The sequence below is a fragment of the Callorhinus ursinus genome, unplaced genomic scaffold (assembly GCF_003265705.2).
Source record: "Callorhinus ursinus isolate GAN/ISIS: 27379988/994484 unplaced genomic scaffold, GSC_fseal_2.0 scaffold20, whole genome shotgun sequence".
Lineage (NCBI taxonomy): Eukaryota > Metazoa > Chordata > Mammalia > Carnivora > Otariidae > Callorhinus > Callorhinus ursinus.
Genome location: NW_027397082.1, coordinates 16691884 through 16710196, shown reverse-complemented (window position 1 = coordinate 16710196; position 18313 = coordinate 16691884). Strand labels below are relative to the sequence as shown.

General features: G+C 34.1%; 1 protein-coding gene across 2 annotated transcripts in view; it reads left to right on the top strand.

Moving 5' to 3' along the window:
• SLK (STE20 like kinase) overlaps window positions 1-18313 on the top strand; it is a 58507-nt gene that overhangs the window by 17647 nt on the left and 22547 nt on the right. For both annotated transcript variants that reach the window (XM_025880528.2, XM_025880527.2), the window contains exons 2-9: window positions 4029-4193; window positions 5915-5963; window positions 6311-6460; window positions 12609-12681; window positions 12847-13041; window positions 13611-13692; window positions 15100-15228; window positions 15574-16947. In XM_025880528.2, coding sequence (XP_025736313.1) covers window positions 4029-4193; window positions 5915-5963; window positions 6311-6460; window positions 12609-12681; window positions 12847-13041; window positions 13611-13692; window positions 15100-15228; window positions 15574-16947 — 2217 coding nt within the window. The remainder of the gene's footprint in view (window positions 1-4028; window positions 4194-5914; window positions 5964-6310; window positions 6461-12608; window positions 12682-12846; window positions 13042-13610; window positions 13693-15099; window positions 15229-15573; window positions 16948-18313) is intronic.

Here is an 18313-nt window from a genome sequence, read left to right as displayed (position 1 = left end):
ACTATTTATGACAGTTTTTACTTTTTAACATCTCTGAAATTGGGATATGTCTTTTATCCATAGATGTTTTAGTATTGTTGGCCAAGTGGCAGTTGTGATATATCTGTCATTGCCTGTGCATTGTGAACTTAGTTGTATCCTTAGTGTCATATAGTTGCAGCCCCTTGATGTTTCAATCAATAAACTATTTAAGTACCTTTTGAAGAAAGAATGTGAGACCTGGTTGTTACCTATAAATCTTTTAGCACTTTGGTTAAGATCAAGAAAATACGTTTCAAAGAAAATCTTGGTGACAGTAGTAGAGAAGCAGTCTTTTACCAAAGCTTTTAATGGCCAGAGAATAATATCCTGTGGAAAAACACAGACATTAGGTAACTCTGAGTGAAAAAGTGATTCAGAAGAGTCAAACTTTTAAGTATTTAACCTCTTATTTGTGTACAAGGAGAATAGATATACAGTAACAATCCTTGTCTAAACAATCCTTGTCTAAATGTGTCTAAATGTGTCCAAATGAGCTCTTTAAAAAGGTATAACATGGGGCACCTGAGTGGCTCAGTCTGTTAAGTGTCTGCCTTTGGCCCAGGTCATGATCCTTGGGTCCTGGGATGGAGCCGTGCGTCAGGCTCCCTGCTCAGCACGGAATCTGCTTCTCCCTCTCCTTTTTCCTCTCCCCGCCCCCAGCTTGTGCTCTCGCTCATTCTCTCTCTTTCAAATAAATAAATAAAATCTTTAAAAAAATAAATAAAAAGGTATAACATAAGAATTCAAAATGATAAAATCTTGTAGTTTAATTGGCATTTTTCCTTCCTGAGTGGAACATAAAATGATGCATTTTTTAAAAAAAGATTCTATTTATTTGACACAGAGAGAGAGAGCGCACAAGCAGGGGGAGAGGCAGGTAGAGGGAGAGGGAGAAACAGGCTCCCCACTGAGCAGATACCTGCCGTGGGTCTCCATCCCAGGACCCTGGGATCATGACCGAAGCCAGAGGCAGACTTTTAACCAACTGAACCACCCAGGTGCCCCAGTAGTAGTGCATCCTAGAGTTGACAAAATGTGGTAGATCAGAATATTCTTCTGGAGTGGTAGCAATGACGAGTATAAAGTTATCTTTTTATCCAAACATATTTTCTGAACCATAAATGTGAGAGTTACTTAATTACTTAATTAGTAATTAGTATTACTTTTTACTTTTGTTTTTTCTTAAGGAAGTAAAACATAACAGTCTACTTAGGAAAATTCTGTATACAGGCTGATACCTGCTTTGTTTATTCTTTTCATCATCATTTTCAAGGTTAGATAATAGATCCTTAAGAAATCTCCCATACGCTGATATTTTTTAGTACTTTACTGCTTCTATAAAAATAAGTTCATTTAAAAAATTCAAACAATACGAAAAATACCTGAAAGTCAAAAAAGTACCTGAAATTCCACTATTCTCAGGGGTGTTGATGTCTTTCCAGATACTTCTTATGCAGCTTTTCAGTTGTGAAAGTAGATGTGTGGTTTTGTAAAATTACATACCTCTTGTGTTTAGTAAGTTGCCTTTTATTCCATTCAGTGTTGTGTTACAGTTACTGTTCCATCTTAAATATTTATTGATTAGTTATTGATTTTAATGGCTGCATCATTTTCCATTGTAGAAATGTGCTGAATTATTTAAGCAGGTTCCTGCTAATGGATATTTAGGTTCATTCAGTTTTCCTTATTATAAATAATGCTTTGATGAATAATTTTATGTATGCATATTTTTAATTTTGTATAATTATCTCCTTATGATAAATTCTTTTTTAAAAAGATTTTATTTATTTGTTTTAGAGAGAGAGAGAGAGAGAGAGTGAGCACAAGCAGGAGGAGGGGCAAAGGGAGAGGGAGAATCTCAAGTAGACTCCTTATGGTGCATGGAGCTGATGCAGGGCTTAAATCTCACAACCCTGAGATCATGACCTGAACTGAAACCAAGAATCAGAGGCTTAACCGACTGCACCGCCTAGGTGCCTCTTCTTATGATAAATTCTTAAAAGTGGGATTTGGACATTAATTTATTTATTGAAACTTTTACTAGGTTTTAAGAGTTTGGTATTTTTTCTTTTTTTAAGGTATTAGATGCAGTTTTGCTGAAACGATGATAACATAAAATATTGAAATGTCTTTTAAAAACCTAATTAGTATTTTAAGATCTGATTCTTAACTTTTTAACAAATGGTCTTGGCTCCTACAGTGTATTTGGAAGCCTTTCATTTATAATAAATGGAAATGAGAAGTTACTCACCAAAGAAAGAAAATGGAAAAGTTAAAGTACTAAGTGCAAAGAAAAACAATTGATGGAAGTATAGGAAAACTGGAAAGGGTAATGAATCAGATAAAAAAAGGGCTTTGGAAACAAACCTGGATTTGAATCCTGAATCTGTCTCTTACTACATGACCTTGGGGAAGCTTTTTAACCTCTTAAAGTTTGTATATCCTCTTTTAAGGATAATATATCACTCAGTTGTTGTGAGGATTAAATAATAATAATAATTATACCTAACATCACTTAATCCTTACTGTCTATGGCAAGCATTTTATTAAATATTTATATGTATTTTTTTCACTTGGCTAATATCTTAATTCTCACAAACTTGTGAGATGTTAACATGTCTTATTATGAGGAAATGAAAAGATTTTGTAAGTTGCCCCAGGCAACACAGTTATTAAGTGGTAGGACTAGAGTTTGAACCTTAATAGTCTGACCCGGTAGAGCCTGCAATTTGAAACACTATTTTATGTGCATATAAAGCACTTACCACAGTGCATAGCATTTATTAGTTAATATATATATGTTTAGGCTATCCTTTACGAATAAGTATGTCAAGGGAATGAGAAGAGAAGCCAATGATTGGGAGAAAATATTTGCCAAAACATATCTGATAAAGGACAGTTACTCAAAATATATGAAGAATTCTTAAAACATAGCAATTAGAAAATCAACAATTTCATTAAAAAATGAGCTAAATATCTGGATAGATACCAAAGAAGATATATAGGTGTCCAGTAAGCACATGAAAAGATGCTTGACATCATATGTTATTAGAAAATTGCAAATTAAAAAAGGAGATACCACTTTACACTTATTAGAATGACAAAAAAATTCATACTGACAATAGGAAATGCATGTGGGGCTGTGGAACAACGGGAACTCTAGTTCATTGCTGGTGGGAATACAAAATGACATAGCAGTTTGGAAGACAGTTTGGCAGTTTCTTACAAAACTAAACATACTTTTACCATATGATCTAGTAATTGTGTTCCTTGGTATTTACCCAGAGAATTTGAAAACTTAAATCTATACAAAAACGCACACATGGATGTTTATAGCAGCTTTATTCAGAATTTCTAAAACTTGGAAATAACCAAGATGCCTTCAGTAGATGAATGGATAAACTGTGGCACATCTATATGTGATGGACACTTCAGTCCCAAAAAGAAATGAACTATCAAACCATGATAAGACATGGAGGAAGCTTAAATGCATGTTACTAAGTGCAAGAAGCTAATCTCGAAAGGCTACATACTGTGTGATTCTAATTATATGAATTCTGGAAAAGCTAAACTATGGATGCAGTAACAAGATCAGTGGTTGCTAGGGCTTAGGAAAAAGGAGAGATGAATAGGCTGAGCATAGAGAATATTTAGGGCAGTGAAACTATTCTGTATGATATAATGGTAGATAAATGTCATACATTTGTCAAAATCCATACAGTAAACTCCAAGAGTAAATCCTAATGAAAACCGTGGTCTTTGGGGATGATGTGTTGTTATAGGTTCATCAGTTGTAGCAAGCATACTACTAAGGTACAGAATGTTGATAGTGGGAGAGGCTGTGCATGTGCAGAAGCTGGGACCATATGAGAACACTGTACTTTCTGCTCAACTCTGTTGTGAACCTGAAACTACTCTAAAAAAATAAGTTTATTTAAAAAAATGGAAAATAAAATTTTAAAAATCAAGTATGCATTATGTGACACTTGTGATGCTTTCATTTTTAGGCCCAGAATAAAGAGACCAATGTTTTAGCTGCTGCAAAGGTGATTGACACGAAATCTGAAGAAGAACTTGAAGATTACATGGTTGAGATTGATATATTAGCGTCTTGTGATCACCCAAATATAGTCAAACTTCTGGATGCCTTCTATTATGAGAACAATCTTTGGGTAACTATTTTATGTTGATCTGTAAGAGCCAAAATGAGTTAATTGTCTGAAAGAGGTTTATTAAGTTGTGAAAACCTGTTACTACTTCTGTTTAATTACTTGTTACTTGAATTTATCTGATGAGAGGGTCATTAACAACATAATTATCCTTAGCTTCAACAGATGTTCAGATGTGTATTTCCAGTTGTACAATATTTCATGATTGACATTGGACCCAAATGGAAGAACTTGGTTAAGAATATTAAATTTCCTAAATTATGAAATTAAATGGTCTTGTTTGTAATTTAGATTTAGTTATTTACTTAAAAATTTTTTTGGAAATTTCGTTTGTTTTCTTAGAAATTGTTTATAATTTCTTACGCTAAACTCTTTGTAAATCATGTAATAATTATAGAATACTTACTAGAAATTAAATATTTATCTTCTATATTATCAGACTCACCTTTGGTACATGATACGGTGGCTAAGGCTGCATGTATAAATTTTGTTCATTTGTAGAAAATATTAGGCACAAATACATATAGAGATAAAATTATATTTATTATAATAACTGGTCAGTCATTTGCTCTCTGCTGACACTAATTTAACCAAGACGCCTTCCTGAAATGGGAGTTTTTGTTTTACTCCTTGAAGAAAAGTGTTATGATGGAAGTGTTAGAGAAGAGTAGGTAGTGTAGTGCAAGTAGTACTTTGGAAATTGAAACCCCTGTATTTTTTGATCCTGGTGCTGCTAGGTAGGAGCTTGAATAAGTCAGTTAACCTCTGAGTCTGTTTACTTATCTATAAGATGAGTGATCTACCTTCCAAATTATTTTTCAAATGATATAATGAATTTGAAAATAATTTGTAATTGGCAAGCACCTATAAAAAATAGAGTATATACAAAGGGGAAAAAAGCAGCAAGCTATATAATTTGACAAGATAAGTAATTTTTAATAATTATTTTTGTGTGGTGTCCTGTAATATAGTTGTTCAGGGCTCTAGTAGAGTGTTCTCAGAGATTATAATGAAAGTGAACTCCTGGACAGTAAACAGGTAAGATCTTTACTTGAAATTGTTGCAAAATAAAAAGTTGGACATCTGTGAGGGACAGGCTAGTGAGAGATGTAGAATTAATTATCTATAATTAATACTTCAAGGAATTATATATATAAAATTACAGCTGTGATGGGGTAAGATGGAAAAGTACATGGTGGTTTGTCCCAGGGAGATCCGGGAAGGCATCCATCAGAATGTGATAATTGAGCTAGGATCTGAAGCTTTTGTGTGTGTGTGTGTATGTGTGTGTGTTTTAACTAAAAGAAGTCTAAGTATTTTGAGGATTTATTCCTATTAGTAAAGTTAAAAAATAGATTTGGTCACTTAAATCATAGTAGTTACATTAAAAATGAGTGTAATAAAATCTTTCGGTGGTGATGAAATGGTTATATGATACTGTCCTCAATAAAAATTGTGTACCTAGTAATTTTAGAGAAGCAGGGACACTAAAAATGGTGATTAAAAAATGCACATATGTCTACAATGTGTTCTCTTTGTGCTTTCTCAAAATGTGTATCATTAAGACTCTTAACTCTTTTGACAGAAAATCTTTATGGCATAAGGATATCAGCATAATATTGTTTCCATAGCCTAGTTATTCCTTTAGCTTTTTTGCTAAATTGAAGAAAAAGTACTCAAACTCAGTGTCATGTTAGACACATGCTTTTTTTGTTTGCTTGCAGATCCTCATTGAATTTTGTGCAGGTGGAGCAGTGGATGCTGTGATGCTTGGTAAACATGTTTTTGTTCTTTATGTTTGTGTCTTAAATTATACTTAAAGGATTTCAAACATTTAGCCCTATATATATATATATATATATCTTGAATAGATATCTTGGGTGAAGCTCAATAAATTAAGAAATCAGCCTAATTACATTTTATATTCTTAGATAATTGTAACAAAATCCTGAAATGAAATGTTGAATATAATATGTGAAGAAAGTAATCTTTGTCGAATATTTAGTTCTTCTAAAATAATTTACTAAATATGATCTTTGACATTGATGGTAAAGGTATACATCTTGCTGATGTGTTTTCACTGTATAACAATGCAGATTTGTTTACTCTTTTCTTTATAGAACTCGAGAGACCATTAACTGAGTCCCAAATACAAGTAGTTTGTAAACAGACTCTGGAGGCCTTGAACTACTTGCATGATAATAAAATAATCCACAGAGATCTAAAGGCTGGCAACATTCTTTTTACCTTAGATGGAGATATTAAGTTGGGTAAGTTTCTTCCCTTAAATAAAACATTTGAATTTGTGCTGAGATTTTCCCCTGTATGTACGTGACTTAATATTGTTTTGTTATGACTCAGATGTGTAAAACATGGAGAAATTACTCCATGTTAATTTTTTAAATACTGCCTTGGATAAATAATTCATTAACTCCCAGAATTCCTAAGTATAGGCAACTAATATAAAGACACTTTAAAAAGAAGGTAAGAAAGGATGGATTTCATTTTCAAAAAGACAAGCTTTAGAAAGACCAGTTAATTCTTTTTACTCCTAAGTTTTTGTTTGTAGACTTAATACTTACAATACATTTAGAATGAGATAATACATAAAAGAGCTAACTTAGTTTTATCTTCATTTCCAAAACTCATGTCTAGTGCTTTTCTTTTCCCATGTTTAGTTTTATACTCCATTTTATAAATATGGTATCCTGGCTAAACTAACAAAGTAAGCCTGGAAAGAATGTCTAAAGTAAGTATAAAGGACTAGAATTTTTAATTTTGTTTTTTACACTGAGGAAATAAATGATAACTTCATAAGGAGTAAATATAGATTTTAGATGGAAAACTGATTAATTTCCAATGTACACATACAAATGGAAGATACAGTCCTCTTTAAGTGTATCCAAGACAAGAATTTTTTAAAAAAATCTTGTAATGAAGTCTAAATTTGTTGGGACGGCTGGGTGGCTCTGTTGGTTAAGCGTCTGCCTTCAACTCAGGTCATGATCTCCAGATCCTGAGATTGAGTCCCACATCGGGCTCCTTGCTCATCGGGGAGTCTGCTTCTCCCTCTGCCTGCTGCTTCCCCTGCTTGTGCACTCTCTCTGACAAATAAATAAATAAAATCTTTAAAAAAAATAAATTTGTGTAATTTGGGAGGATGAAAAGATAAAATATATTCACAGGCCATCTTGTGATACCATTGATCATAATCATTTCACTTTTTTCATGACATCTAAACAGGTATAATTGGGATGCCTGGATGGCTCAGTCAGTTAAGTGTCTGCCTTCAGCTTAGGTCATGATCCCAGGGTCCTGGGATAGAGTCCCTCATTGGGCTCCTTACTCAGCAGGGAGCCTGCTTCTCTCTCTGCCTGCCACTCCCCCTGCTTGTGCTCTCTCTCTCTGACAAATAGATAAATAAAACCTTTAAAAAAATAAACAGGTATAATTTGATATACTAAATTTTAACCTTTTTGTTGTGAAATAATACAGATATAGAAAACCAGACAAGTAATTGTGTAGCTTAGTGATTTCGTAACTTTGTAGATGATAGCTTTGTAACTACCACCTAGGTCAAGAAATAGAACTAACGGCTCTTCCATGTGTCCCATCTTAATCACTGTCCCTCTCTTCTCCACAGGTAACCTTTATGCTGACCTTTATAGTGATCACTTCTTTGAGTTTTTTTTTTTTTCCATGCGTTTCTTTATGGCTCTATCATCCAGTGTTCATCTCTTGACTTTAGAGTTTAGACTTTCCCATATTTAAAACCTGATTTTTCTTCTAAGTCTCTTAATTTATAGGTTCCCCCCCATCTCTTTCTTTTCTTTACATTTTATTTATGGCATGCATTTTCATGGGGGCCAAAATTGGTTCTTAGGGGGCAAAAAAGATCTTAGATATTACAGTGTTTAATAATCCTCCAAAGGCCCACAGTACACAAACAGATAGTATATCTGTGGTAAAATTTCATGGGGAACGGGAGGATTAGAAAAAAGTGTCTAAAAAGGCTCCATAGGAGAATGATGATGAAAAAAAGGTTGAGAAGCACTGAACTATGAGACCTGGGTGTTGCACCTGTAGAGTTTCCCTCAACCTGCATTTTGCTAATTACATACTCATGATCATTTTTAGTAAGTTTCTCTCTATATTTCCTTCAGGTTTTCAGATAAATGCAAAGGCCTCATCAGTCTCAAATTTGATTCTTTGGCCAGACTGTATTTAGGTGGTTTTGTGTCCTTTCACTGGGGAGGCACATGTCTGCCTTTTGCTTTTTTTTTTTTTTTTTTTGGATTGCAGCTGTTGATGCTTAATGCCTAGATCTGTTCTTTGGTTTGAGTTGCAAAATGAATTCTATCACTTTGTTTTCATTTATTTTTTTGATTATAATTTTGATATAATTATTTGCCAATTATTTCATTATTTTTATTTATCATTGTAAAATTAGGGATAATTATATAAGATGACACCTCCCTTCAACTATTTGGTTACTCAGGAGTATAGTTCATATGGACAAGAGAGGAAAAATGCTTGATTCCTTCTTTTTATTTATGTAGCTTTAAAGACCATGAATTGGTTCTCTCTCATCCTCAGTTGGTAACCGGTATTTTTAAAAATATTATTAATTCATGAATTTAATTTTATAGATTTGAAATCTATAATTTTTATCCTTATTAAAGCTCACATTATACCATCTTTGATCAATGGTAGCCTCTTCAAGTTGGTATGTTAATCCTTTTGACATGACTTTAGTAACCTTTGATAGCTTCTTTGTTACTATATATTAGGTTGAGGTGTTTCAGGCTTATCTCATGTATTTCCTGCCTCCAACCTGTAATTTAGCCATTTCTTTAAGAAGCCCTAGTTTCTTTTAGTAGGATATGGTATTTCAAGACTACTTCTGAATTTAGAAGTGATTAACAGTTTCTAGATTGGCCATCATTCTAGGCCTTTCCAGAGGACAGAGCTAGGCTCTCATGAGTGCCTATGTATTTCCTAATCAAATTCAGGATGTTTGTTTTTGTTTTTAACGTAACCTCTTCGGTATTACATGTGTATCTCCCTCTATCCTGAGACTCCTGGTTCTGAAGGACATTGATGATAGGTTTAGAGCATCCCATAATTACTTATTTTAGTTCCCTTTTCTATATTTAATGCTCACCACTAGTCCTTATGTTGCTATCTCTGGTCATGTTGGTTGTCTGAAGTTTATTCTCTGGTAGATAACTCTGGAGGGGCTCTCAGTTCTTATCTAATGACAACAGTACTACCTACCCATATTTATACTTTGAAGGTCAGTTTTGCTGGATAGAAGATCCTTGGCTTACATTTCTTTCCTTGAGTATCTGAAATATGTTACTCTGTTTTCTTCTGTTATAAAGTGTTGTTGTTGAAAAGTCTGATGATAATCTGATTTTCTTTCTCTTTCAAGTCATGTGCTCATTTGCCTAGATGCCAAAGAATTTTTTTTCTTCAAGGACCAATAATTTGACTAGACTTTTCTCTAATATGTTCTTATAATATAGAAGCCTTTTTTTTTTTTCCAGGAAAGTTTTCTGGAATTACAGGTTTGAGTATTTGTTCTGTTCCCTTGCATTGACTATCATTTTTAGGGACTTTTTTTATTTGTTTGTTGGCTTTTCCAGTCATCAATATTTAAAAACTTTCTCCCAGATTCTTTTATCTTTCTTCATTTAAAAAAAATTGTGGTGAAATATAAAGTTTACTGTTTCAACTATTTTTAAGTGTACAGTTCTGTAGCATTAAGTATATTCCCATCATTATGCAACCATCACCACTATCCATCTCTAGAACTTTTTTCATCTTTCCCAATTGACACTCTGTACCCATTAAACACTAACTCCCAATTCCTCCCTCCCCCCAGCTCCTGGCAACTACCATTCTACTTTCTGTCTCTATGAATTTGACTACTCTAGGTACCTCATGTAAGTGGAATCATACAATATTTGTCTTTTTATGACCGGCTTATTTTACTTAGCATAATGTCTTCAAGGTTCAACCATGTTGTAGCATGTCAATTTCCTTTTAAAGTCTGAACAGTGTTCTGTTTCTTACATGTACCACATTTTGTTTATCCATTCATCCATTGACGGACACTTTACCTTCTACCTTTTGGATCTTGTGAATAATGCTGCTATGAACGTGGGTATACAAATACCTGTTTGACTCCCTGCTTTCAATTCTTTGGGGTGTTCTAGAAATGGAATTGCTGGATCATGTGGTAATTCTGTATTTAATTTTTTGAGGAACTACCATTTTCCATAGTAGTTGTACCATTTTACATTCCCATCAGCAGTGCACAAGGGTTCCAATTTCTCCACATCCTTGTCAACACTTGTCATTTTCTGTATTTTTGATGATAGCTATCCTAATGAATGTAAAGTGGTAATGGGTGTGAATTTGTTGTTTATTTGCTCTTGCATTTCTCCTAGTTTAATCTTTGTTTCTAAAATGATTTTTCTAATTTTTCTTGAGTTCTGTTACCTCATAATTGAGGTTTTTTAATTCTGATGTATGTTACTCTTTTATGTTTTATATCATTTTTTAAACTCTGGTAGCTCATTTAAAAATAGTACATTATCATTTTGATCCATTCTGGTGCACATTTTTCTCTAAATGTATTTAGAATCTTCAATATAGGAACATACTTTTGTGTAAAATAGTGCATACCTTTAAAAGTAAGTAAATTATTGACGATTTAGGAATGCCAAAATAGTCTTGACTTGGTTGACATTTGAAACAGTTGCAATTTTGTTTTATTAATTTGTAAATACTTAGAGAATCTTCTATTTCTGTGATACCCTGTTACATGTACACAGATGTAAAGCACCATACTATCCTCAAGAACTATTTAATACACTACAGTAACAAAATTTTTATGATGATTTTGTCAGGTCATATTGTTGCAAATGGAAATAAATGTGTAAAATGCTATTTAAACAGACCAACATATACATGCTGCATCATTATATGGAGAACTACAAAGCACATAGCAACTTTAATTTTCCCCTTTGCACAGCAGTTAAGGTGCCTTTTTGTCCATCTTTAGTTTACCTCAGGTGCTTAGAGAGATAAGAATGTTGACAAGGGACAGTTGTTGTTTAGGCCTATTTCTGGACCTCCTTCCCCAGTCATATTCTGAGGGGAGAGAGTTGAAAAGAGCATTAATAGGCTCTAGAAAAACACTAGAATAAGTACTGAGCTGAATTTACCTGAGTACAGAACCTCTTCTGGCAGGAATTTAAATTGTCTCAAGTCCTTCCTCCCAAAAACATAAGAGAAGTTGTAAGTTGAGGAGGTTGGGGGTCGGGGGGGAGGGATAGTGGTGAAGAGTCCTGAATAAATCTATTTACATTGTATCTTCCACAAATATATCTTCCAACTTTAATATGTTTTATTTGCTTACTCATTTATGAATTTCATTATAAAACATTAATGAAATAACTAATGTAATAAAGGACTTTGTACACCACATTAGGAAGCTTAAAATTCATTCCACAGGCAATAGGTAGCTACCACTGTCTTTTAAGTGGGAGCATTATGTGGTCCAAAAAAAACGCCCACCATATAATAGACACAAATAATTAGAATACAGTCAGGATTTTATGAGCGTTAAGAGTTCTACCAACAAAAGAGCACAAAGGTTAAAATTATAGATACGGCTACTAATAGTAGCTACCATTTATTGAGTATATATTCTGTGCCACTTCTTGCGGTTTGAGCATCAAATATTAGATTTTTGATATTCATTTTGAGAATTACGGCATGTCAAACCTGAAACTTAAAAGTTATGTATAAATGGTATGAGGTAATTATGCAGCAAGAGCAAATTTGTGTTGCTATTAATTGTTCTCTAAGCTGAAAAGGTGGGGTTGACAACTGATAAAGCTATAATGTTGTTCTCTATAATTTAAATCGGAAAATATGTTTTTTTTCTTTGTAATACAATTTTATGAAGAAATTAGCAAGACATAGGCTGTCAAGGCTACTTTGTAATTTCTGCTTTTCACACTAGAGAAAAAAATGTTTATGTCTATCAATTTAATTATAGCATGTACCACTAGTTGGCATTTGTTTTGAAGTGGGTAGACTGGTCTGTTTTAAATTTACTACTTTTTTTTTATCAATTCGGAAGAATTCATGATCTGAAGATGTATAAAGATGGTAGTATTAAGTGTATTAATGATAGGATATTTTCTTTGGCAGTTTTTTTGGAGGGGGGTTGTGGTAGAAAGAGTGTGTTCAAAATTAGGATGGTAGAGAAATTACTCTTTCTGTTTTGTTTACCCTTCAATAAGAATGGCCTTGTTAAAGATTTGAAATGCTTTCCCTATGTTAAATACAGTGAACTTTGCTAAAAAACTATTAATATTTTGTATGATTGCTTATTTCAAGCGGATTTCGGAGTATCAGCTAAAAACACAAGGACAATTCAAAGAAGAGATTCCTTTATTGGCACACCATATTGGTATGTATTCAGCTTTATGGATTTATAGTATTATGTCAGAAGCTCTTATCACCTATTACGCATTAATTTTGTCCACATAATTGATTATACTGTCTCTCTTTTATGTGGCTTGCAATCGTTATTCTTAAGTTAAACATCTTAACTTTTAATTCTCTGTCTTCATAGGATGGCTCCTGAAGTAGTCATGTGTGAAACATCTAAGGACAGACCCTATGACTACAAAGCTGATGTTTGGTCCCTGGGTATCACTTTAATAGAAATGGCTGAGATAGAACCACCTCATCATGAATTAAATCCAATGCGAGTGCTGCTAAAAATAGCAAAATCAGAGCCCCCTACATTAGCACAACCATCAAAATGGTAAAATATTCTAAATGAAGCCTTTTACGAAGCAAAACTTGATGTTTTATTCTCCCAGCTTTTCAAGGGTATTTAAATTTAGTTACTGGTACAAAGACTATGAGTAGAAAACTGATTTTTGGTAATTTTTTTTTAAGACGTAAGGACCATACAAACTCTTATAACTAACTTTTCCCATAAATTTGAAGGTATCAGTGATTTGAGGTCTACATGAAACAACTGTATATAATACAGTATTTTCTGTACTGTAAGAAAGTGAGATATATGTGGTTGATGTATATTTGTGGAATTTAATAGAGTTTCTGTGATTTTTTGCATACTTGTGAATATATGACTATGTCTCAATGTCTAAAACTATGACTCTACATACATATATATTTAATTTTGTGTTTACAGATGATATCTTAATATTCATCTTATTATTATGAAATCTTAGTCTCATTAACTAGTTTTCTTATGTTGAATAGTATTAACATACATAATAAAACAACCATAACTTATCAGTTTTGTTTGATTTTTAATAACAGAGAATAAAATAGAAATATCATTGTTAAAATTTTATTTTGCAGGTCTTCAAATTTTAAGGACTTTCTAAAGAAATGCTTGGAAAAGAATGTGGATTCCAGGTGGACTACATCTCAGCTACTGCAGGTAAGAGAAGGGTGATATGACGACCGTGACCATGTAATTAACATCTCTTTAAGAAGAATACACTTTCAGATTCATTCAGCGTATTGTCTTTTCACTTGAGTTTCCCTGTGGAAACTCAGAATACATTGTAGTAGTAAACATTTGCTTTATAAACATACGTGCTGCCATTACCAAAAGGCATTTAGCTTATAAGTCATTCCTTTTGTGCTTTTTTGATTCCATTTAATTGTATTCTTTTTATTCTTTTAGTTATTTCCACTTAGTTATTTCCAGTTTGTCTCTCCAGTTACTAGATAGTAAGCCCCTTGGGGGCAGGGTTCATGAGCTAATTAATTTTTTTTATATCTCTTACAGTAAGGATAAATATTCAGTAAATACTGCTGACTTTTTTTTTTTTTGAAAAATGGTGTTAAAGTGATTGGATAATTTTGTTTTATAGCAGGACCTATTTGTAATATCTGAAAGAGAAATTTGTTATATAATATTACAGGTAGACAAACAGAATGACAAATCTTGAGGTAGTTACCTATTAGATTGGGTTACTTTGTAACTCCTGCATTCTAGTATTTTAGGTTGATCTGTTTATCTCAGGAGAAAAAAGAAGAAGTTGCCTTGCTCTTTGCAAGAGGTACATCCCTAGAACACACTTTCTCTTATTATTTTATTACCCCCCCCCTTAAGAAGATCTTAGTCTGTGACAGGCACTATTAAGTGCTGCTGAGTGTACAAAAATGAGTAAAATGGCTTCTTACTTTTAAGAATATTAGAACCTTGTCAAAAAAGCAGGTATTTGCAGACACTTTTTAAAAGATTTTATTTATTTGAGAGAGAGCATGAGCAGGGGGGAGAGGGAGAAGCAGGCCCCCCCGCTCAGCGCGGAGCCCGATGCAGAACTCGATCTCAGGACCCTGGGATCATGACCTGAGCCGAAGGCAGATGCTTAACGACTGAGCCACGCAGGTGCCCTTATTTGCAGACACTTTTAACAGAACTCTAAAGCTTTTTATAATTCTTTTATTGAGGCTTTATCCAGGATTTATATATATTGTTGTTACTTTTTAAGAACTAAAACTGTACAATTTGAAACTTGCTTTAAAATTCAATTTAGATTATGAAATTTCAAACATACAGAAAAGTACATGTACCTACTACCCAGAAATGTGTTACTCTTTTTGACATATTTCCTTCAGATTCTTAAAAAGTACATAGTTGCAGGCAGCCCTATTCCTGCTCAGTCCCCTTCTCCTCCTTCCTTGCCCAGATGTAACATTATTTGAAGTTGTTTATATTTTTGTTACCTACGGGTTTATATTTTTACCACATAATGACATGTGTATTATGTGTTTGAAATTTTATAAACAAGCATTTCAGCTGTTATTAAGTATGCTCTTCTTAATGATCAAACAGCATCCCTTTGTTACCGTTGATTCCAACAAACCAATTCGAGAGCTGATTGCAGAGGCAAAGGCTGAAGTAACAGAAGAAGTTGAAGATGGCAAAGAGGAAGATGATGATGAAGAAACAGAAAATTCTTTGGTCAGTATTTAGAAAGGAAATGTTATTTAGGTAATATTTAGAGTCAGGTTTTGAGGTGGAATTGCACCTGTGTCTAAAGATGAATTGGGAGGTAGCAGTATAAAATCTTCAATTTTAAGGGTGAAGATTAACAAGTTTCCCCTTTGCTATCCATTTTTGTCATATTTATTTGAAGATTTGTCAGTTCTTTAAATTATTTTTATAACCTCATCAGATTTTAATTAAGATACTAAATCATTATATATTATTTAAATCATTTATTTATCTAGATACAAAATATATATTGTTTTGATCCCCATCTTCAAGTTATGTTTTAACACTAAAATTGTATAAAATCTTTTTTAGCCAATACCTGCAAGTAAGCGTGCCTCATCTGACCTCAGTATTGCCAGCTCTGAAGAAGATAAACTTTCACAAAATGCTTGTATTTTGGAATCTGTCTCAGAAAAAACAGAACGTAATGCTTCTGAAGATAAATTTAACAGCAAAGTTCTTAATGAAAAACTCGCCACTGATGAACCTGAAAAAGCTGCAGAGGGTATTAATGAACATAGTAATGATGTTCACTTAGAAGCTGTGGCTGAACTTCAAAATAGAACGACAGTAATTGAGGAAAATGGGAGAGAGGAGAAGAGACCCAGGCTTGAAAATTTGCCTGACACAGAAGACCAAGAAACAGTGGACATTAATTCAGTCAATGAAGGAAAAGAGAATAACATAATGATAACTTTAGAAACAGATACTGAACAGATTCTGAAACCTGTGGAAGAAAGGGATCAGGAAAATAAACAGATATTTGAAAATAAGATTATGAAATCTGAAGAAATTAAAGACACCATTCAAACAATGGATTTAGTTTCTCAAGAGACTGGAGAAAAAGAGGCACACATTCAGCCAGTTGAAAATGAAGTTGCGCTTACAAAGGAAGTCACCCAAGAGAAATTGGGAAAAGATGACAAAATTCTAGAAGATGTGATCAGCGATACAAGCCATTTGATAGGAACAAATGAGGCAGGAGATGTTGCTCAGAAGGCAGTTGAAAACAATGCTGAGGATGCTCAGAGTAATGATGGGAAAGAAGTGGTTGAAGTAGACCAGGAATTAGTAAGTAAGCCCACAGAGGGTCCTAAGGCTGGTGGTACTGAGGAAGTTCCTATTAAAGACGTAGTAGAAACTAATGAGATAGATCAGAAATCCGTGGAAGGTAAAGATGAGGAACAATTAATCAACAGTTTGGAGAACATAGTGAAGACCAATGAGGAATCTGGGACAAATGAAGGTGAGGAAATTACTGAGTCCAGTAGCACTGAAGAAAGAGAGGTCAGACGTGTAGTAACTTACACTGACCAGAAGGCTTTAGGAAGTGAAACTCAGAATGCTCAAGAAGCCACTGCTCAGATAGATACAGAGCAAAAAGCAATTCCATGTGAAGTGCCAATTAAAACAGAACCTCAAGTGACTCCCTCTTCACAGCCCAGTGAACCTCAGCCTGTCCCAGTACCCAGTATTAATATCAACTCTGAAGATGCAGAAAATAAAGGGGAAATAGGTGTTTTATCAAAAACTGAAACCATGCTGCTTCCAGAATCCGAGAATCAAAAGGAAAATGATACTGATTCAGGCACTGGTTCCACTGCTGATAATAGCAGCATTGACTTGAATTTATCCATCTCTAGCTTCCTAAGCAAAACTAAAGATAGTGGATCAATATCTTTACAAGTAAGTATATGTGGGCCCTTGTTTGGGTATTTCGTCGTTTTGGCAATTTACAGTATATGTGAAACAGATATTCTGAAAATAGCACTAAATCAGTGTAGTACTAACCCTATAAAATTCTTAAGGCCCATGAAGGTAATCAACTATAAAGAATCAAGGAGAGAGGTGCTGGATATAATCTTTTAATTTTTTGGTAATACCTATCTATTTTTGCCAACTTGATGTAAACAGTGGAAGTTACTTGGTTTGTTTGCATTCTCTTACTGCACATATTTAGATATATTTTAGGAAGAATCCATTATATATGAAAGAATTGAGGAATTGAAAGAATGATCTCTTTTTAAGCACATTTAGAGTATAAATGGTCCTTGATTTACCAGTGACCCATACATTGTTGCCTCCTCAGCCATAGTTAATACTGCCATGAGAACCACTGTGGGAGAACAAACAAAAAATCAAAAACTAAAACAGAGAACACTTGGGGCCTTTAGAGCCATTCTCAAATCTTAATGTGCTTAAGAGTTACCAGGGGTATACATGATTAGGGATATTAACTAGACTTAATGGTGCTAAAGGTGATCATTTATCAGCACATGCAAATGTTGAATCTTTACGTTGTACACCTGAAACTAGTATACTATTATATGTCAAGTATACTCAGCATGAATAAATTATTTTATTTATTTTTTAAGATTTTATTTATTTATTTGACAGAGAGAGAGAGACAGTGAGAGAGGGACCACAAGCAGGAGGAGTGGGAGAGGGAGAAGCAGGCTTCCCACTGAGCAGGGAGCCCGGTATGGGGCTCAATCCCAGGATCCTGGGATCACGACCCGAGCTGAAGGCAGACGCTTAACGACTGAGCCACCCAGGCGCCCCGAATAAATTATTATTATTATTAATTAATTTATTTATTTAAAAGATTTTATTTATTTAATTGACAGAGAGCGAGAGAGGGAACACAAGCAGGGGGAGTGGGAGAGGGAGAAGCAGATTTCCCGCCAAGCAGGGAGCTGGATGTGGGGCTCGATCCCAGGACCCTGGGATCATGACCTGCGCCGAAGGCAGTCGCTTAACCAACTGAGCCACCCAGGTGCCCCCCGAATAAATTATTTTAAAAAGGAGTTTCAGGGAGAGCTATGTGGAGATCTGGGGTAGGGGCCCAAGAATCATTATTTGTAACAGAAGATCCCATGGAATTCTGATACAGGTGAGCCATAGACTGCTTAGATACTCTGGATTGACGGCAGAAGAGAAGACTGTACAAAGCAGGAACAACTTAGGAAACTGACCTTAGGCACAAGACTCCATGGCACGACTGATGAGTCTGCCTGTGTGTACCAAATTATTACACATATTGCCTAGATTG